Here is a 22,336-nt window from a genome sequence, read left to right as displayed (position 1 = left end):
CTGTAACTGCTAATCAATTGGGAACACCTTTGCATTTGCATGTATCGTCAAAAAAATTTAATAATAAAAAAATGGGTCATCCATTGCAAAGCGTCAGCTTGAATGTGCTAGCTGTGTAGCGTTGAATTGCCCAAATGTTAAACTAGTAAACTTTTGGTTTCCAGCTACAGGTCCAACAAACTATCATGTAGCCACATTGTGCAGTGTCCTGATGCAGTTACAAACACATAATATTGCATATGTGACTGCATAGAGTAAAAATGGAAGCTTACACACATTTTGAATATGTTTAGATTTTAAATCCTGTATGCTACATGTATATTTATAAAAGCTTTTTATTATTATCAAGTTATGTTCAATCCTTTGTCATGGAACTAGAGTTCATTGTGTACCCTATATATATTTCACATGGTTGTAATCAGTGATTAAAATCAGTTTTTCTTCAAAAATTAGGCATGTTTAATCTTCCGTTTTTACTATATGCAGTCACATATGTTTTCCATATGATATCTGTAATCAGAAGACCTTTGTACACCCATAGACCAGAGTTTGTGATTTATGAGACCTTTCTCAGCCCATGTACCATAAAACCTGAAACAACTGCTAATCAGTTGGTGGGAACAATTTTGTATCTGCCTGTTTTGTCCCGATTTTTTTAATTAATTAAAAAATTATCCATTGTAATTGTGTGCCCATTGTCTGATTGTCTTTTATAACACAAAACAAAAAAAAAACAGAGGTTGGGATTTATGAGGCATCCTGGATACCAGCTCAATGCTACCCAAGGATTATCGCTTTTACTGTTAATTTTTCTGTAGCCATGGGCATACCATGCCAGCTAGCATGATAAGCTGGAAGTTCACATGCTGTATCGGCCCATGTGGTATCTTGACACTTGTCTTAGTCAATGTATGATTATTTGTACACAGTATGGTCAGTTTGTCAGATCTCTCTCAGCCCATGTGCAGTGTAATACTCTGTAACTGCTAATCAATTGGGAACACCTTTGCATTTGCATGTATTGTCAAAAAAATTTAATAATAAAAAAATGGGTCATCCATTGTAAAGGGTCATAAAAGACAATCAGACAATTGTCAATTTTTTTAAATATAAAGTATCCATTGCAATTGTGTGCCCATTGTCTGCTTGTCTTTTATAACACAAAGCAAAAAACCAAAGGTTGGGATTTATGAGGCATCCTGGATACCAGCTCAATGCTACCCAAGGATTATCGCTTTTACTGTTAATTTTTCTGTAGCCATGTTCATACCATGCCAGCTAGCATGATAAGCTGGATGCATGTGCTGTATTGGTCCACTCGAGATCTGATAACGCTTCCACTGATCTGGCAAAACAGAACTTTGTACACACCTTGTTATAAAGAACATAAAAATAAATTCCCTTCTTGGAGAGGTTTCACTGTATATCCTATTGCGTAACATTAATGTCCCCCAGCTGAACGCAACTTATCTACACTTATTGGTTTGATAAATCCAATCATTTTATTTCTAATTTATATGTAAGTTTTTTTCATGTTTCTAGTACTTTGTCTTTGTGTCCACTATACTTTGGCTAATCATAATCCTATAATGTGTACCAAACACTTAACTTGTATAGCTACTAGACAACTGTAATACGATTCAAACATAACCCATGGTAGATATAATGCAAATAGTACCTGATTAGTTTCTTTTACATATAACTATCCTTTAGTCCAGCTAATGTAGCTTCCTTTAGCTATACTGTCTCAAGTTCCATAGTTATCTTTCCAGGTTACAAAGAAATTTTGCCGCTATTTTTCAAAATTCTGTATCACTTGCAATTGTACTGGCTTGATTTGTTCACCGTACTTCGGATTCTAACGTAATTGGAAGTATAGCGCTGTTATGAATCATTACAAGAGGATATAAGCGCCCACCTCCTGCGCTTATATGCTTCTGGCTGTTATCACGTGGGTTATCACGTGGGTTATCAAGTAATGTATTATTTTTTTACCGAGCATGCGCACGGGCATGCTATTCCCAATTGAAAAAATATATAAAATTACTGGTGGGTAGCTATAAAGCCTGCATAAAGGCTGTTGTCAGATAACAACAAAGGTGATAGCAATGTCTATTGTAGTCGAAGTCTGGTTTTGGTTTCTAAAGTGGTTGCCTTCCATGGTATAAATAGAGAGGACTCGAGCTGTGAACAGAGTATCAGTCAAGTCTTCAAATCCTGTCTACGATGGCAATACGTGCGGAACACTCTGACAAGGTGACACTGGAGAGGGGAGACCAGCATGCAGATGTCGCTATGCGTCAGATCACAGTCGAGAACCTTCGTCGCTTATTCCAGGTGCAAAACTAGCTACAGTAGCTACGTAGGTAGCAACTGATTAGCAACTGCTTTAATAGTTATAGTTTTTTTTTTGTTTGTTTTTTTTTTAAATTTATATATAGCTATAGTTAATATATTTAATTACTAGCTAGTTTTGTGTTGTTGAAGTTGCTATGAAATCTATTCTTTCTTTCACAGGTCGATCCTGCATTGGTGTATTTGAAAGACAGCGTCGATCAGACAATGTATTTCCCCCGTGATAACGGGACTTTCAATTTAATCGAAGAGCAAGTGCTGCCCTTTTCCACATTAGTGGTGGAAGGCAGGAATGTGGGGCATGGGAACAGACAGCTGCAGAACACAGGCACCTCGGCCCCTTCAGGATTGAATGTTGCTGCGGGTACCAGTCAATCCACCTCATACCACTATACTCCAGCCTCCACGCCTAGTCACAGTACTAATTTGTTTAGTACAAATAGGCCTTTGGCAAGGCGTGTATCTGCTCCTGCTTCATTTACTTTGAAGCTAGTACAGGCCAAGATGACAAGGAGGGGCAGGAAGGTGAAGTTCCAGGATATGGCACAGACTTTCATAGAATTGGTGGACTCGACAGCCAACCCTGATTTTATCAGGTCTATAGCCAGACAAATATGGACAGAAGATTTTCTGCTAGTGACCCCGGATGGGTTAAAAGTTGAAAATTGCCCTGGGACCCAAGGTATTATTTATTGTTCCATTCTTTCATCGTTAGCTATAATGAAATTTATGCCATTACAGGATTGCCTTTTTGGAGAGCTCCAAAGCGTAAGGTGTATGCTGTAAAGGAGGAAGATTTTCAGAGCCTGGCAAACACGGATAGCGACAGCGATGGTGATGAAAGGGACGTAGCCCCTCTAGCTCCAGCTAAAAGGATGAAGCTCTTTCAAAATGAGTTTAAAACAAAAATGTCAGAAATGAAAAGAGATATAAAGCAGCTTATTGAGAATACTGTCCCCAGTCCTGTAAGGGATGAGTTGAGGGGTTTACTACGATGCTGTATTTGTCAGGCTGTACCCATACAGCCACCTGTTTTCATGTCGACTTGTTGCCATTCGATTATAGGATGCCAATCATGTGTCCAGCAATTGACATCTACTCAAGGAGCAAGCTGCCCTCTGTGCAGAGATAGAGATTTCGAAGCCATCAGATTGAATGGCATGGATGGACTTATATCGGCAGCCAGAAGGTACATTCCCATCGACAACCAGAGTAGTTCATCTGAAAACTAAACTCTATATGCTGTTGTTATTTATCTGTTAGTTATCTATCATTGTCATTATAAATATCATTATCACTGTATCTGCCATTATCCTATCTTGTAATCAAACATCTATATTGTCATTGTAATTACTGTATACCACAGTATTTATCTCTTTGTCTATAGTTGTATATGTATAACAAAAATATTATAACTTTATCAATATCTATAATAGCAAGAGTACATGGATGGACTTATATCGGCAGCCAGAAGGTACATTCCCATCGACAACCAGAGTAGTTCATCTGAAAACTAAACTCTATATGCTGTTGTTATTTATCTGTTAGTTATCTATCATTGTCATTATAAATATCATTATCACTGTATCTGCCATTATCCTATCTTGTAATCAAACATCTATATTGTCATTGTAATTACTGTATACCACAGTATTTATCTCTTTGTCTATAGTTGTATATGTATAACAAAAATATTATAACTTTATCAATATCTATAATAGCAAGAGTACACTTTATTATGTACTCTTGATAATAGTTAATTCGATAGAGTGCACATCTTGATGTGAGCATAGCGTCTTTGAGTGATCCCAGCATGTCTGATGATACAAAACTTCATTAGGGCTTATCAACCATGCAGTGTTCTCACCTAAACCTGAAAAACACCCAACTAGAATCAATCTTTGTTGTGATAGTAGTCAGTAGAACCAAAAGGAAATTTTGTTGCACCAAAAAGAAATAATACAGACTGATCAGTGTATGTTTAAACTTTAATAAAACGTTACATGATAAGTATACCTTTATGAGTTTAATCAAAATGTGAAATAAATCATGTGCATGAAATGTACTATACATAATAATAACTAGTCAAAAGGTTGAATGTACCTAATCGAATGGTACTACCGAGTCACTTAAATTTGTCAAGGCACAGAACGCCGAAGCTGTAGACATCAATCCGGAGGAGGTCCCATGATATGCTAAATAAATAAAATTGTTAATAATTTAAATAGGTTAAACATTAATTCTTTAATTTACAATACCATCCAAAGAGCATACAACATAACACAAAAATGTCTCTGCATAAGCTTCATAATACCAGATCAAAGAATGACATAGGGAAGTTTGAAATTCTTATATAACTCTGACACAATTGTATAAGTTCTATTACAAACATTCTTAAAAGAAACAATACTGTGACCTGATCTTGGAAAACCTACCTTTTTGGCACATTGGTCAATTTTCTGTTTTATAGCTTAAATAAGGTACCGGGTAGTCATCTATCTTGTGTTAAAATTTCAGCTTAATATCTTTAAGCATTCCTGAGATATGGCCAATTTTCTCTCCTGTACATTACAAACTAACTTTTATGGTAATGTATTGAGTTCTGTGAGTGATTAAGGGTGACAAATGGTGACAAATCACTTTGTTTACCAATAATTCCGTTTTTATCATCTAGAATACTTTAAAACACATTTCTGATAGTTTAATGAAGTATTCTTGGTACATTTCTGCAATTAAATGCCATGTATTATTGTCTAAGACTAAGTTTTAGCCATTCCAGCACCTGAACAAATCACCTAATTTGTAAGTTAATTGTTGTCCCACGCATGTGAAATTACTACATGGTCTGATATAATCATCCATATCTCCTAAGAAAAAGAAGCTATGGGTGTGAAACGTCACAGCAAGAAGGTTTAATAGTTGCTTTATCCAAGTGTGAAAAAAAAATTAATATTGAAGAAATTGTTGAAATTTTCAATTGAGTTTTCCCAAAAAGTTTGCTTGTGCCCAAAAGGTAGGTTTTCCAAGATCCGGTCACAATACTGTTATGCTGTGGTGGGGCTAAACTATCAATACAAACGCTACATACAATGTCACATGATGTGTTGTGTTAATAGTAAATGTACAGGGAGAGAGATGCTCAATAGTTGTGCAACAGGTTTTCTGTCAAGTCGAACTACAAATTTTGTCCTGGGATTGATCCACATCATTACATGTAATACTATTTAAAGCCAATACGGTTCAACTCTGACTGTTAGACAGACACTAGAGCCTTTTGACCGTATCGACTCGATCAATTGTCGACTGTGGTTCCAACCGGCCAGCAATGCTACTAGAGCAGAGAAGAGTGCCCAGGAAGTGCAGTGCTCTGCACGTAAACGATTAGTGTCTGACCTGAATTGTCAGAGACGTCGAACACTAAAGGAGAGCCCCAGCCGTACAGTGAAAAGGCAGTCATCATCTTCACTAGCAAGGCTGAAATACATATATGTCTCTTGCCAGCCAACAGAACAGAAGGTCTAATGCACAGACTGCAATATCTAATATGATGAGGAAATTGAAGAGGTGCAGTGAAGCAGATGTTACTCTAACTGATGATCAGCACGAGGAGATCTGTTCCATTGTTTGTGAAATTAGTGATGAGGAACTAGAGAAGGTATTTTTAGAATTGCAAAGTCACCGAATTCAATTGCAAAAACCTGTAAAAGCAATCCTAAAAAGGTATTCATAAATATAACAGTATTTTAATTTATCATGTATCAAACAAAGTGCAAAATGCTGTCACGGTATGATCATTGGTTATGATACCTTATCACACTAACGGTATTACCAATATATCGCAGAGCAATAGTGGGTAATAGTCTGGCGTAGCCAGACTGCTATTTCAGTGCAGGGGCTTATAGATTAGAGATTATAAGCGCCCGCGCAGAAAAGAGTCTGGTCCAGTTCATATAGGCAAGTCGGCCTCAGCACCTTTGTCAACACTTGGAGTGCTGATCATAGGTACTGTACGTCATCTGACATTCACAATTATCCATATATGGCATACAAACGGGTAGTCCAATGATGTAGTGACCATTGGGATGACGTGGCCCCAATAAACACCCAACACCACGTTGTTGATTCTGTGAACGACTTGTCTATACAAACTGGACAGACCATTTTCTGCGAGGACGATTATATAATCTCTAATTGATAAGCTCCTGCGCTGAAATAGTGGTCTGGCCACGTGAGACTTAGTGGGTAACTTGTATTTTTTGTGTTTCTTTCTAAAGTTTATTTATTTTTATGTGGGTCATAACTTTTGTTTGTTTACAGAGGATGTCGATGATGAAGGAGGAGTTGATTTTTTTTGAAGGAGGAGTTGAATTTTGAAGGAGGAGTTGATTTTGATGAAGGAGGAGTTGATTTTTAATACTGTTGATTTTTACTGTTGACTTTAAATTTTATACTGTTGATTTTTAAAAATTTGATAATTTTTAAAACTTACTTAATCTTAATCATATCAATGAATTTAAAAAAAAAAAAAAAACTTTTATGATGCATATGCACTTGAAAAAAAAAATCGCCAACAGTGATATTTTAGCCATAATTATATTACAGCATAGCTATGGAGGGAAACTTTAGTTGAGTAAAATTTTGGTGAATTAAGGTAATTATCATTGTTGGCGATTCTACATGTAGCTACATGATTTCACCTCAGCTGAATCATATCATCATATCAATGCTTGTTCATACAAGGAGATATGGGTCATTTTATCAGACCATGTAGTAATTTTACATGCGTGGGATAACAATTAACTTACAAATCAGGTGATTTGTTCAGATGATGGAATGTTTAAAACTAAGTCTCTAGCAATGATACACGCTATTTAATTAAAGAAAAAGACTATGAAAACTTTATTAAATCATAAGAACTCTCTTTTTATACAATTTAGATGGTGTGAATAGAATTATTTGTCAACAAAGTGACTTGTCACCATTTGTCATGCAAAATCACTCTCAGAACTGAATACATTTCTCCAAAAGTTACTTTGTAATGTATAAGACAGTAAATTGGCCATATCTTTGGAATGCTTCAAGACATCAAGCTGAAATTTTATCACAAGACAGATAAGCACCTACTGGTTCATTTTAGCTGAAAAAAAGTGAAAAATGATATTTGTGCCAAAAGGGTAGGTTTTCCAAGATCAGGTCACATATTTACATTTTGTAAATTGCATCATAAAGCCAATTCAATGCTGATATAGAGCGGAAAATTGTATTGCCATAGCAAAGTTATGAGTGATGGAAGTTTGGAAAAGTAGGCAAAAATCACGTGCCCACATGCCCTATTTTTGCAGGCCCAGTCACAATTTTCGAATTTTCGATTTTGACCGTAGACTTTAGTCGAAAATTTGTATTGACCATAGACCTGGTTCTGTATATTTTCACTATACTTTCGTGCACTACTAACTAGCGAAGCTTTGACCGTACTGGGAAACAGCTTGACCGTTGTTCTTAGTGAAAAATCAGCCTTGTTCATTGACCTTTAGCTTTGACCGCGGTCGCAGATCGTAGTACAGTGTCTACTGGAGTGACAATTTACAGGCATTTTCAAGCCTGTAAATTCCAAAAATTCTGTAGCTCCTGTGGGTTTCACCCCCAGACCCCATTGAAATAGCTAGCTAGCGGGAGTTTGTAAAAGGCGGAATAAGGAATAGCGGAATAACTTTCACGTTACGATGAAATAGCCTCTTATAAGGCTTCACACGAAATATTAGACTCAGTACACTATTATAACTCAACTACGCCGTTTATCACTGACGCTATTATAACTGAACTACGCCGCTTATCACTGCGAAGTGCAATAAATGGAATAGCGTTTACAGTATTGTACACTGTAGACATTTACTATAAGTATAGTCACCATAGCACACACAGAGAATACAGTATCATCTATATACAATAAAGTACCTTTTCATACTTCACCGGGAACTATGTGATGCGCATTACATAGAATTTATAGCTCTTTAAATGGAATGTCAGAATATCAGTGCTCTTTAAATAGAAATTAGATGTGACAACACGTGTATTGGAGTTGCTCGCAGTATAACAATCAGGTAATGTATTTCATGCTTAGAAATGCTAGTTTAATTAGTTAGGGTAACCCTTTGTGTTTAATTACTAATGCACCAACACGCACAATAAAGTATCTTTTCGTACTTGCACCTGGAACAGGGGCGGATCCAGGAGCTGGCAAGGGGAGGGGCACAAACAGGCTAACTAGGGAGAGCCAGATTCTCTTATCAGTTGCTGAAGCAGCAAATAATAACTTTTTTAGTCTCTCACTGTTAATTTTTGCCCTTTTGGCTTCTGCAAGATGGTTGTAAAGTCTTAAAAGCTATTTAAACGGCTCTGAGTGCCTTTACATCAGCAACACGATAATTATTTTTAGAGGCGCTTATTACGCATGAAGGTGCTGGGTGACAATTTCACAGTTAGTTTGACTTTGGTTTGTGGTTCAGGTGAATTTGTAATAAATGCTAGTAAAATGTACTTATTTTCATGAATTTTATAGCTAAACTAATCTTGGCCTGATAAAATAAATAAAGGCCTGATAAATCTTGGCCTGATAAAGGCCTGATAAAGCGTCCACATTGCGTTTCTCTGATGGGGTTGAGACTGAAACGTTGGTAGTGACGGAGCTCGACGCTGATGCATAATCAGTTGAGTCTGAAATGGTGGTAGTGACGGAGCTTGCCACTGATGCATCATCGATCATAAGACCAGAGACAATAACCTCAACCCTAAATGCACTTAGAAAGAACCTCTTTACTTTCAGCAGCTCTGTAAGTGGGCCCTTAAAAATCATCTTGCATGGGATTTCCATGCCTCCTTGCTCTAAGTCACTGGAATATTGACGACTTCCTGTAACAGTACCACGTATTACTCCACCTCGCCTTAGAAACGCTGAACGCAGAATGTGGCCAACAACTTCTTCAGATTTATAGTAAGCAACGGCGTGTCTGTCTTCTAAATTATCGGTCTCTCTATGGCAAAGTAGAGTTTCTCCCATTACAGGGAGCCACACGTCTTGATAGACGTGAAATCCGTGTACGCAACTCTCCACGCTAGCCTCGCCTGATAGTGCCATTTCCTTTCCGACATTAGACAAAATTTGATATTGTCATGATAATCGATAAAATTTTTTTGCCGGATTACGAAATTAGCGAATGTTTTCTCGCGAATGCTGTGACAATTGACTTATCGCAAAAGTTTTCTATCACGAAGAATTCCCGATATACGGTATGATACAGCTCCAAATGTTTCACTAGAAGAGACCCTTAAAGTGGTGATATACAAACACAAGTATCTGGGAAGGTGTTGATAGCACACTATTGAAAATTGTCTACTCTGCACAGATACATTTGTGTGTGAACCTCCTGTATGATTCAGTACATGGCCACACATATCATATATGCATTATAGGCATGTTTACAAAATTTAATGGCACATATTCATTTATTAAAATCTTGTAATTAGAAAATACAGTACAGTAACATCCATGGTACTGCATAGTACTACACCTATGACCTGAGCTGATGTATGTATGTATGTATGTATGTATGTATGTATGCTCAGGATGACCTGAGCTGCTGATGTATGTATGTATGTATGTATGTATGTATGTATGTATGTATGTATGTATGTATGTATGTATGTATGTGTGTGTACAGTGTCCTTTATAGAGAGGTTAAATGTATGATGACCTTTATAGAGAGTTTAAAATGTACAGTGTCCTTTATAGTGAGGTTAATATGTAGCCTGCAGAGAATTAGGCTATCCATCAGGAGGCTTGGTGTTGAGCTCTTCCATTACATTTGGGAGAGGGACTGGTCCTGTTTGGCTAGATAGAGTTGGTTGTCATGGTACCGAAGACAACCTGTCAGCATGTACAGTTGAGATTGGAGGAGGGACTAGTTCTTGTACTCATGCTCAAGATGTCAACATTGTTTGTGGTAAGTACACATGTACCATCAAATATTACTGAGCATACATTAATGTGCAATGTATGCTTTAGACACTGGCAATGAAAACAATTTTGATATTCGTCTTGTTAATGGTGATGTTGCAAGTGAACAGTGAAGGTCGTGTTGAGGTGTTTTATGGAGGCCAATGGGGAACCATTTGCCGTCAAGCATTATCACAATTCTTGACAGAGTCAAAATAGGGATTTGTGGTTTACATTACCACCCCAACGATCCCTTCTTGTTTCATGGCTTTTTTCAGCGATCCCTATTCCCTATTTTAAATTTTAAATTTTTTTATATGTCTAGTATATGTTGTGTTGTGTTGAAACCCTCATAGTTCTGTATAGTGTAAACAGTAGTACTACTTTTAGACAAGGTTCTTCTGGCTTGTTGGCCAGAATGATTTATACAGTAAAATGTATACTCATCTAACTCAAGACTGTAAACTGTAGCTACATCTTTAGAGTGATGGTCTAATCTGTTTATGGAGGGGTAATGTGTTTTGTGTTTTTGTTGGTGTAAGGTGCTTCAAGTTCACCACGCTCTCCTCCCATATGGCTTTCTCTCCTCACTACTTGGTGAACAGCTGTTACTGTGGTCTCTTATCCTAGCCTGTATTTGATGTTTGGAGCCATCCTCCACTGTACCACCTAGTTTTATGATACTGTAATCAAACAGAATAGAGCATGTCCAAGTGATACTGATATCATGCACTGGTTGTTTATTGTGGTAAACTGTCCTTATGTCACACTGCATATTCAAGTACACTTGACAAATCTGTTACTGTATTACTTGACTAAACAACTGAAATTTGTTGTGTGTCTGTGAGTGTCATGTAATTCAACAGGAATATGTGAAGGCTGCATCTAGCCAGGTACAGCGAGAGATCAAGGTGACATTTGAAGATGTGTTCCAGTATGTCATCAACTGCTGGTTAAAGGATAGCTCTAAGTTTGGTATGGAATTGTTTCATGTGTGACCTGTGTGTTGTTTGTGTTATGTGTGTATGCAGTGAAACAAACTGTCCACATTATGCTAGGATGCAATAACAGGGATGTACCTAGCTTTAGAATAGTGGCGGTTATAAGAGACAAGAGTGTAGGATGAAATGTGTGGGTCCTTAAGCTTGACAGGTGAGGTAGTGGCTATTTTTTTCTGAGTGCTAGTCATAGCTAACTACTGCTAACCATTGTGGGAACATCCCTGCAATATTAGATAAGCCTCAAAAGCAGCTAAAAGTGCAAAGCCTTTATGCTATAACTTTGCCTCAACTGGTGTAAAGCACAATTGTGACTGGATTTTGGAAAAACGATCCAAATCGCACATTAGAAGTTCCGAGATAAATGGTTTTAAAGAATTGAAGCCAGCATAACTCTCCAAGGATAGCAAGCACGCGTATGAATGTTACACAAAAGATGCATCAATCTGTTACCTTTCAAGCCACTTCCAGTACTTGTAGCTGCTTGTACAGTTTTCCGCCAAATAAGATAGAAAATCTGAGCAGTTGGACGAGCGAAGTAGTATCACGAGTGCTCACAAAGGGGTGGAGGTTGGGGGGTGGCGGGGAGGGCAAAAGTTAGACCTCAAAATGGAGGCAGACCACGATTGGAGTCCAGACACGAGATTACAGGGCTGTGCTGGCTCCTTAGTGGCTGATATGTAGCAAAATCAACAGAAAACACGTCTGGCCAACATTATAAGGCTGTCCACCAGTAAACCACTGACTCTTGCCAAGCCAGGTCCTTCACAAGGCCTGAAACCGCCATTTGAGCACTCCACACCACCCAGAAAAGACGTGTGTAAAAACCAGCCTCGTGTAGTTTGAGTAGTGCTGAGGGTCAAAACTTGTAGTACGATAGTGTAGCTATCCACTGGTGGTGTTAGTTTGATTTTGCCTGATATGCGATTTGGATAGGTTCTGTAAAATCTGGTCACAATTGCGTTTTTTTTCCAGGAGCTATAAACAACAAGTACCTTCTATTGGGGTTATCTCAGTTATCGTTTTTTCATGAGCCAACTGACCTTCAGCTGTTCATCAACTCTGGAATTTTACAGTTGCTAGGCAACCTCCTGTCTAGCCAGCAGGCTCAATTGGTGGCAGCTAATGATGACAAAAAGAACAAATATGTGCTCAACGAGAGAGTGGTCTTCAGCTGTTCTCAACTGCTGCAACTTATTGCTGTGAGAACTGGGTCACTGAAATAAATTGTTATGGTGTGACTATGTCTTTTTGGTGCCTGCACAAAGTGTAGTTTGTGTGCATTTATGGTATAGTGTAGTGTGTTGTGTGTGCATGTGTGTGCCTTAAGAACTTGTAGCATCAATGTCCTTGTTATGAAGACCCTCTCTAGTCCCACTCCCCAATGGTCCTTTTTATCCTAGGACATGTTGAGAACCCTTTAAGTGTCCTTGTTGTAAAGATCCTCTCTAGTCCCAGTCCCCAATGGTCCTTTTTATCCTAGAACATGTTGGGAATTCCTTAAGTGTCCTTGTTGTAAAGACTCTTTCAAGTCCCAGTCCCCAATGGTCCTTTTTACCCTAGGACATGTTGAGAATCCTTTAAGTGTCCTTGTTGTAAAGATCTCTCTAGTCCCAGTCCCCAATGGTCCTTTTTATCCTTGGGAATTCTTCAAGTGTCCTTGTTGTAAAGACTCTCTCTAGTCCCAGTCTCCACTGGTCCTTTTTATCCTAGGACATGTTGGGAACTTGTCCTTGTTGTAAAGACTGTCTCTAGTACCAGTCCTCAATGGTCCCTTTTATCAAAGACATGTTGAGAATTTTTAAAGTGTCCTTGTTGTACAGCCTTTTGCAGTAGTATAAGCATTTCATATGGTTTACATATGCTTATTCAAGAGAAGGGTCAATAATACTTGGTATGGTTTCTTTGCATGGAGAAGATGACTTTGACCACTAGACTTACATAGATCGGGCTGATTTTTTTTCTTTTGTGTGTGCCTGTGTGGATGGGGGAAAGTGGTAGGGTAGAATTTCTGTGTAGTGTTTTGCCTGTTCTAAGGTGAGTACTAATTTGCAAAGCCGTTCTCTTCTTACATTTTTGACTCAGTAGTTTGTTGTGGTCATTTTAAATGAGCCATCAAGTAGCTGTATTTCACCTTACACATGAGTTTTGATAAAATTTAACCTATATTGCTCACATTAGCAATTGCCATAGATACACGGAAGCAGAGTTAATTGTAATAGTAAGTTGTAGCCCAGCAAACTATCTCATAACAGAATCACAATATAGCATTATTACCCTTTATAATATACACTGTCATTAAAGATTAATTCTGGTCGCTTCACTGGATACTGATAGAGTAGAATCTCTAAGCAAGTGTTTCCAGGCTGATTGTTCACTGCAACTTCATTCTTGAAGCCATATCTTCACCAGTGAACATGACATTTTCACTCTATTTGAACTAAATTATTGTAGTTCTATAGATGGTGCACGCATGCCTAAGTTTCATTTCAATCCAAGGGATTATGAGCCTGTGAGACACTTCGAAAACATATAAGTTTGTACAGGGACTAATCACCTGCGCGCTCTATGATGAGTACTGATTGGTGAGGCCATTATGATCATACTACAGTTATGTGTTCAGTTGGAATTGTAAAGCAGAATTTGAGTGTCCTTGAATGCTATAGCAGGGTAACAAAGCAGTGTTAAATAATGGTATACATAATATGCTTTGATCTTTGGAAGATAATGAAGTCTTTTAAATCCACCAGGTTTTTAAATGGTTAGAGACCTGCTAGCAGAAAGACCTCCATTACAAATCTCACATTCAATCATTAATGTGCCATGCTCTTACAAGCATATTGCTGGCTAATAGCCAGCTGTGGGCAAGCATTCACCCTCGCCAACAGCAGTTTAGCCACTTCATTCATTTATAAGCATGCCTAGAAACATTTTATTGTGGGAGGTAGAATCTAATGTTGCAGTTACGTTTGTTAAAATGAACAGACAGTTCTAGACATACATATCATAGAAAAAATTGTTTAATGTGCATCCTCTATTAAGCCATGACCAATTAACATTCCATAGCTTTTGGTAAAGTGGTCTAGAACATAAAAGAAAGGCAAATTGTAGTAGAAAGCAAACACTTGTCGGAACCAGAGGAAACACATGCCACTTGTGAGTTTGCTACCGTAGAGTGAAATAGTGGCCTTGTTTGGTCTCTATTCTTGTGACTGCATGCGGTCAGATAGGAATGTGGGCAGGTAAGGGGACCAAAATTGGGTTTCAAGTATTTTAAAATTCAATCTCCAGTTGTCTGCATTTTCTTGTTGTAAATGCTGAATTGATGTCACTAAGACTATTCCATAAAGGTGGTTTTTTAACAGTGGTATTTTGGTGCATACGGGTACCCTACTAAACACTACTACCATCCATACTTGTTAGATAATATGCAATTCATTCAACACGTATAACAACAAGGTGCATGTAAAGTAATTTGGTTACCTGAAATGCTTAAGTCAGCCTACATCACACAAAGCTGAAGTAACGGTTTACGTCACATTTGTGAGACCTTGAATGTTGTAATATCATGTGATTAAGAACATTAATAGTCATTGCAATGGAGAGCTGCAGGTGGATCAAAAGTGCCATTTTGTTACTTTTCAGTTGACTAAAACCAGTGATGAATACAATATCATAGGAACTGGGCTGAAACATAATTATGGGGTAATAATTATCACCCCTGCACCTTCCTCTTTAATTTTTTAAATAGCCTCTTGCCTTCCTCCGGCCCCTGCCTTCCACCCCTTTGGAGTTAGCCTGAAACAGTTAACCTCAGTTTAAAATCTATCTCAAATGGCGGGAAACTTAGCTGTTGGCTACTTGTATGGTGGACGCTCTGGAAGGTAAGTAATTGGTATAAAACATGTGAAAATTTGGTACTCATAGCTTCATCCATTGGTGAGCTACAGCACACTGAATACTTAAAATCAGCATTTCTCAATACTTTTATAGACAATAAGACCGGTTTTCCCAGACTGGACCACTTTTTCAGATGAAAATAATCCTCCAGATCTTTGACACTTCATTCACCACCCTCTTTCATTTATGCTATTCGCTATTCATTTTAACCCAAGAGCACCCCCACAGTGGACACGCACATGGTTTCCTGTAATTGGTTTGTCAAAAACTGCATGTCTCCTTGTTTGCGTGTTGGTACGGCTGTCCAACAGCAACGTGAGCAAACAGGCTTTGAGCTACAGAAATAAACCTTCACTCAATACATAAAGGGTGTTTACGTACCATATTATAGGTTAGCTATCTATTTTTGTCAAAGGGGTGTAGCCAGGCACTGAAATTATGTATATAAACGTTCAGTAGGGGCTAGCCTACGTAACAGGCATATAGCGACTGAAAAACAATATACAGTAACAGGCCTTGTAAGCTACAAGGAATGGTGTACCTTTTCACGTTAAAAGGGAAAATTACCTGAATCATGAGCATCTTTAAACCAGAGGAATCATCGTACGTGTTACGTACATCTTTTCAATTTTCAAAAATGCTTTTGCAAATGTCAGTGACTATGACACTTTTTTTTTATCCGGCCCTAATGGCACTCCCTTCCACCCACACGTCTCTATGGAAAACAAGCTAGAAGAACTAGAACAACAACATAAAAAGGGAAAAAGAAAGAATTTACCTACAGAAAAGATACCTAAAAGAACCTACAGAAGCCCAGGGAATGTTAGTGAACTGGTAGATGCCTATCTGCGACGGCGAGATCTACTGCCAGGGGCACACCAGGACGCTTAGAGCGTGATCAAGAACCATGGATGCACATAATGGAGGAGCGAAGCAAGGAGAACCCCAAACTGCAATGGAGCCAGCCCATCACCACTGAATATGGGGAACTCCACTTCTCACTGAGTAATTGAGCCAAATGCTTATACAGGGCCGCTCACAGGGGGGGGGGGGGGGGGGGCAACTGGGGCATTTTGCCCCGGGCCCCAGCCTGAAAGGGGCCCCCCGAATACCTGTTTAAAAGATCGATATACTCTAATAGAGCAGTCAGATCTAAATACTCTAATAGAGCAGTCACAGTATTCTTCAGAGGAGCAGTATAGCAAGCTTATAGATAAGGAGATATGGTTGGTGATGGGTAGTTATTGTCATTGCCAGCAGGTTGTGACCTTTTTTTTTTTTTTTTTTTTTTTTGGTCTTCACCTTACAACTTGGGTCAAGGGCCCCACTTTAACTCTTTGCCCTGGGCCCCTTAATTTCTCTGGGGGGCCCTGTGTTTATAGGTGGTAGTGTCTGCTTTCCCCATTCCACCGGAGGAGGAAAAAACTAATGGGGTAAAACTGCCATGCTCTACTTCGCGTATACGCTCCTCATAAGCACGACGCTTCTCAGCCTCATGCCTACGAAAAGTGGCAGCCAAGGTGGTAGACCGATTGGAGGCTGCAAAAGAATTAAAAATGCGGACATCAAAAAAGGTGCGATGATGTAAGCACCTCCAAAAACCAGATGCTCTGATATCCACTCTGGCATTATCATCAAGCACAGCTGAATGGTGATGCATAACCTCACCAGACAGGGCATGTAAGTGAGGCTCTACCTGGACATCATGGCACACTTCTGTCATCAAACTAGCAGTCAAATCTCCTACTTCATTATGCCGGATAATTGGAAAGGCATCATGTGGGCATCATGTGGGCAGCTAAGGGCGTGAGACAAGGTAAAATCCTTACCACACACATGGTGCGATGGTTACAATGATGGTGTAAAGCCATAACCTAAACAGACGGCATCAATGAATTCACCTTTATGAAGGGCGAAACCATATGACACTTTGCATGGCAAACAAGACACTATACAAATGTAGTAATACGCATATAGCTGGACTTCTGTGAAGATATTCATTTAAATTCTCCCTCCCCATGGCCCACTTTGCATTATAGCAGCTGACGTATCATACACAATATGTGATTATTGACTGGTGTTATTGCAGGATGATAAGCCTTGTTCTTAGTGACCTCCCAACTATTTTCTGCTCAACGAACTTCATCATATTTCTCAAGTAGGTTTCTATCCTTCTGAAAGCTTCTCACCAAGGACCCAAATGCAGTATTCAAATTCTCATTCTTCCATGGCCACGATATCTTCCAGATATTCTCAAAACAAATAGTGGAATTTGATTAACATGTAATACACTGTAAATGATGTTTAGAACCTGAACCACTTTCCTGTAATATCATACAGGATGGTAGTACTGTATATTAGGGATCGTGAAGAATTGGGCTTTTCCAGTGAAAAGTGTCACCCTAAAACCAGCCGCAATTTCATTCATGATAGCTTGGCAGCATTGGCTAAACCAGGCACAGCCAAGCCCAAAAATGCTTTCAGGCTAACTCTAAATCCTTCCAGAGATGTGCCTTTTTTCCAACCGCAGTATGTAAAATACACATATCATGGACTTGCTTTGTGTTCCAGTTCTTTTTGCTGGCAATACAAGGTGTCGATTCGCAATAGGGTGATGCGGCTTCCCTGTGGCTGTGTTGACTTATCCATAGTGACTGGATTGATTGTAGAGATACCTCTTGTGCTATTCTTCACTTGTAATACTGTGCAACAGGTGAAGTATAGGTGAAAACAATGTGCAATAGCCACTTCGCCTTCCATTATGTAATTGATTGTTGGGGCACATGTTCTGAAAAAGGACCATTGGGGACTGGGACTAGAGAGGGTCTTCACAACAAGGACACTTGAAGAATTCCCTACATGTCCTAGGATAGAAATACTTGACTATAAGGGAATACGCTGACTGTCCTGGGATGTCCATACATTGTAGAGGACAATTTCAGACTAAAGGACTTGTCCGGGCAATCCTGGACCTACCTGAGGTTAGTCTGCAATTTTTCACAACTGTGATGTAGTTGTTTTTCCAGATTTATCCCTGGGTCGTCTGCAAGTGATGTCCACTTCCAGGCTTATTTACTGGAGGGCTTGGCCAGGTGGAACCAGGCACGAACACTGGCAGCAGCAGCAGTCTAGTATGCGCATTTTTAATTTGCAGCTTGCTAGCAAGGTTAGTTTTTAAATTACTACACCCTTGCTGACTGACGTATCCGGTCAACAAGGTCAGCGAGTCTGTCTCCGGCAGCAAGCTACTCCCGTACCATCACACACCAACATGCCGCAATGAGGGGGAGCTGTTTGGGGTGTCATACCTCTACAAACAAGCTGGCATGCTTCTTTAGCTCACTGAAGATAAGTTGGCTGAGGGTGAGGAGGGAGATGAAGAGCTACATGAAGAGCTACTGGATGAAGGGTTTGCAGAGGATGACACTGACACTGCCACCTTCACTGACACTGCCACCTTTTCTGAAGACCCCAGGATGGTTGGTACGGGAGTAGCTGAAAAAGATGATGACGATGATGGTGATGATGATGACGATGAGATGGAAGTAGTAATTAATTGGACACAAAGTGTAATATAATTATTTATGTGTCAGGATGATACTATCATTGATGATGGTACCACCATGGCAACCACCAGTTCCAACACCACTGCTTCCAATGACATTATATCTGCCAGTTCCACCACAGTAGACTCCAGGGGGATACCAGGATGGGAGAAGGTGGCACAGTTAGCCCAAGTGCTTGTTGGGCTGGACGGGCTATCTGTGTCAAATGAAGAGGTCCAGAAGATCAAGGCTCTCTGGGATGACCTGGATCCTTATGAAAAGAGGGCTACAAAAGTGCTCCATAAGTCTCAGCCACTGAATTTGAGGGGTCACTTCTGTGGTCAGAAGAGGACAGGTCACACGACCACATAGCAAATGAGGAGGTATACTGACGTACTTAAGTAGTAGTAAACGATACTCTAGTATGTGTTACCACAGATGCATTCTCGCTGGAGTCTCTGTGCCATTGTCTCCATTAAAGAGCCGTGTTGTGGAAGCAATCTGCTTACTACTGTGCACTAGGCATAATGTGTCAACAAGGACCAGCGGTGCCGGTATGGTCATGAATATAATATTGTTATACTGTACTGACACATTCCATGTAGGTGGACAGAAAAGAGCCTACCTGTCCAAATGGAAACTAATTTTGCAGGATTACACTGCCATCGGGGCTCGGCTGTACAATTCCCTAGACCTGCTGGAGGGGACCAACCTTGCATTGTATGCTATTAATCAGACCACTTTGGTTACTCACTCTATTCGATAAGGCTGAAGTTTTGATTCTTTTATTGATAGCAAAAATGGTACAAGAACGAGGAGAGGAGGAAGGAGATCCTGGCTAGAATGCAGGGTCTAGAGATGGTAGCTCAACCACTTTGTGCACAGGAGAATCTTCCTGCAAATAACCAGCCACCTTTCCCTCCTGCCCCTCCAGCACCACACCATCAATTCTCCGAGCCGGATGACACATCTGGACAGGCTAGGATCAGAGCTGTTGCCGGCACTGGTACTCATGTTGGTTCTCGGGTCCAGTGCACAGTAGTACCACCGGAATTGGCTGCCCCACTAACAGTGACACACAAGCAGTGAGCTGGTAATCCTTGGTAGTATAGTCATAACAATTATTGTATAATTTGCAGGGATTCCAAGAACAGGAAGTGGAGACAGGTATGTTAAACCTTGTGTACGTCAATTTTGTGTATGTCATGTTTTAGGAACTGTGTGTCATACCGCCATTTGGCACCGTAAGCGAGCACTGAAGAGAAGGATGGAAGAAGCTGCTGCTGCTGGACTGGAGGGACCTCTTCCTCCACCACGCCAACACAAAAAGCATAAACAACATGATTGCAGCAAATGCCACCAACCTTTGAGTGGTAATTACAAACTAGACACTATATGTCCTGATTGTTCTATTTTAGTGCATAGTGGGCACACCCAGTATTATGGGAACTGGTACTGCCAAACCTACCAGGGCAAGTGCCAGTAGCTGAGTGGAGTTCACAACAGAAGGCGAACCGAGTTGCCCAGAGGGAGAGAGAACAGCAGCAGCAGCAGCGGCTGCTGCATTAGGAAACAGACTAACAATGAGAAGGTTTGCCATGATGATCTGTGCATAAGATAATTCAGTGGACTGACTACTTCCAGTAGGCGCCCAGCAGCAGCGGCAGCTGCAGTAGGAAACAGACTAACAATGAGAAGGTTTGCCATGATGATCTGTGCATAAGATAATTCAGTGGACTGACTACTTCCAGTAGGCACCCAGTGATCACAGTGAAGGACAGTGTAACCCATCATGGTGCTGCAGGAGTGGACTTTCTGAATGTAAGTGTACGATTTGTTTGTACATGAATGGAGTATACTATGCCCGAAATTTTACCTATTATGCTTTTGAGCATTGCTCAAAAATTAAGCCTATTATGCTCAAAATTATGCTTTCAAAATCAAAATTATGCTCTAGTAGTGACTGTTTTATTAGAGTATATCAGCCTTTCCTGACTGATCTATTAGAGTAAGTGACTGCTCTATTAGAGTATCTCGATCTTATTTCTGCAAAGTGTGAATAACCAACAAAGAAACGGTTTATTACGTGGTTTTGATTATAAAATGCACTAATAATACTATTGGTAGTGAATATTTGCTTTCTTTCAGGCGCGCGTATTGCGCATTTAATCGGTGGAACACGCTTTTAATGACAATATATACCAAAAAATATTCAGTGTATGCTTATTACTAGTAGTAGTGGTGTGTCACTCTTTGGTTTAACTTCACAAAAGGTGGACTGGAATCTGGTCGCAAAAATTTCATGGAATTCGCTTTATAATATGACATCAACCCTCTGCATCCTGATCACTATATCTCCATAATATCCTTACATTAACTACAGTTATGTGCACCCTGTGCAATCTACTCTAATAAAGCAGTCACTTTGAATTGTGAATTAATTAATTGTACCAAACATTCAAGTAGTTCCCCTAGATTTGATTCCTAGTGGGGCTTACCGGTTTATGCCAAGTAAGATTTGTTTGAAAGAAGAATGTGGCAGTACTTTCAAGGACCTTGATCCTTTTAATGTAGAGACCCCCTGTACATTTTGTTACTTTTCTGTAGTTGAACTTCATAAAGTCTGTAGGAATCCACTTACCAATGTCAGCATTGCGTGAACGTCCCAGTGTACGGGACCTTACAAGTCTTATAACTGAACGAGTATACTTAAGGAGGGCATGTGTCTTACAATTGAACCAGGACTGTACTTTGTGGATGCAGTAAGTTGAACATCATTTAGAACAAAACATGTTGCGTGTTCCCGTAGCTACAGGGTGCAGCGTTAGCCAGAAATGTTTCATATCAACAGAGACATGTTGGAACCATTCCAAAACTTCAATGAAGGGGTAAGCATTTGTTAACAAAATCTGTCGTTCTATGCATCCTTTGATTTTTGTTAGCCTGGTGACACATTGCAATTGTGACCCTTAGGCAACTTTTTAAACAAAGTAAGATGCATGTTCTCTGTACATTGCAGGGATCACCTTATTTCCATCTTTATTAGGTACGTATTGAAGATGATGTAATAATCTCCTCGTACTGTGGGGGGATTAAGTCCAGGATGATCAACATCTCATAATTTTCTGGAGTGGACTATGTGGACTATGTGTATTATGTGTATTATGTGTACTATGTGTATTATGTTGAATGTGTTGATAATGGTATTAATTTGATATTCATAAGCTTGTGGATGTTCTAAACACGTGCATGCTGGTTGTATGTTACTATCTTATGACCTGATGTGCTTGAGGGGTTATATAGGGTCTTGATATTGATCTCGCCTATGTCACTTGAGTCTGGTGGCCTTAGCTTGTTTGATTGGTGGTATTTCCTGCTGTCCAGCACTGTAACACATTGCGCTTGGGAACGGTGGCAACGGCAACCCATCCAGCCTGTAAAAATAAATCAAACCATTGACAGTAAGTAAGATACAAAAGGTGTGGAGATCTGGAGTACTTGATAGTGACATAGTTACTGTCTATGATATTGATGATTACACAGTG

The 22,336-nt window shown here is 39.5% G+C and overlaps 2 protein-coding genes across 15 annotated transcripts in view; both read left to right on the top strand.

The window, feature by feature from the left end:
• LOC136260818 (collagen alpha-1(XII) chain-like) overlaps nt 1-6,796 on the top strand; it is a 42,765-nt gene extending 35,969 nt beyond the window's left edge. The window contains exon 3 of the mRNA XM_066054708.1: nt 6,673-6,796. Within this exon, the coding sequence (XP_065910780.1) occupies nt 6,673-6,710 (38 nt within the window). The 3' untranslated portion in view covers nt 6,711-6,796. The remainder of the gene's footprint in view (nt 1-6,672) is intronic.
• Nucleotides 6,797-8,377: 1,581 nt separating this feature from the next.
• LOC136260870 (uncharacterized) lies at nt 8,378-22,011 on the top strand. Of its 14 annotated transcripts, none has more exons than XM_066054829.1 (19): nt 8,378-8,456; nt 10,145-10,355; nt 11,215-11,323; nt 12,322-12,559; nt 18,176-18,227; nt 18,273-18,412; nt 18,465-18,791; nt 18,840-19,174; nt 19,230-19,345; nt 19,397-19,876; nt 19,931-19,958; nt 20,006-20,164; nt 20,210-20,382; nt 20,436-20,489; nt 20,543-20,612; nt 21,399-21,553; nt 21,601-21,679; nt 21,734-21,781; nt 21,838-22,010. In XM_066054829.1, the coding sequence occupies exons 2-6, from the start codon at nt 10,263-10,265 to the stop codon at nt 18,297-18,299; spliced, it is 519 nt and encodes a 172-aa protein (XP_065910901.1). In that variant the 5' UTR covers nt 8,378-8,456; nt 10,145-10,262; the 3' UTR covers nt 18,300-18,412; nt 18,465-18,791; nt 18,840-19,174; nt 19,230-19,345; nt 19,397-19,876; nt 19,931-19,958; nt 20,006-20,164; nt 20,210-20,382; nt 20,436-20,489; nt 20,543-20,612; nt 21,399-21,553; nt 21,601-21,679; nt 21,734-21,781; nt 21,838-22,010. The 14 variants fall into 14 exon arrangements, with proteins under 14 accessions (XP_065910901.1, XP_065910920.1, XP_065910909.1 ...); XM_066054848.1 differs by having other exon boundaries at nt 18,120-18,227; XM_066054837.1 differs by having other exon boundaries at nt 18,115-18,227.
• Nucleotides 22,012-22,336: the final 325 nt, after the last annotated feature.

The sequence above is a fragment of the Dysidea avara genome, chromosome 1 (genome assembly GCF_963678975.1).
Source record: "Dysidea avara chromosome 1, odDysAvar1.4, whole genome shotgun sequence".
In the NCBI taxonomy this organism is placed as follows: Eukaryota; Metazoa; Porifera; class Demospongiae; order Dictyoceratida; family Dysideidae; genus Dysidea; species Dysidea avara.
This window is presented reverse-complemented; position numbering and strand designations above follow the sequence as displayed.

Excerpts from the sequence above, each read along its gene's own strand:
- LOC136260870 (XM_066054823.1), top strand. The coding sequence starts at position 10,263 with ATGGTACCGAAGACAACCTGTCAGCATGTACAGTTGAGATTGGAGGAG. Across the intron at positions 10,356-11,214 it reads AGATGTCAACATTGTTTGTG|GAATATGTGAAGGCTGCATC; the intron begins GTAAGTACACAT and ends GTAATTCAACAG. Across the intron at positions 11,324-12,321 it reads AAAGGATAGCTCTAAGTTTG|GAGCTATAAACAACAAGTAC; the intron begins GTATGGAATTGT and ends TTTTTTTTCCAG.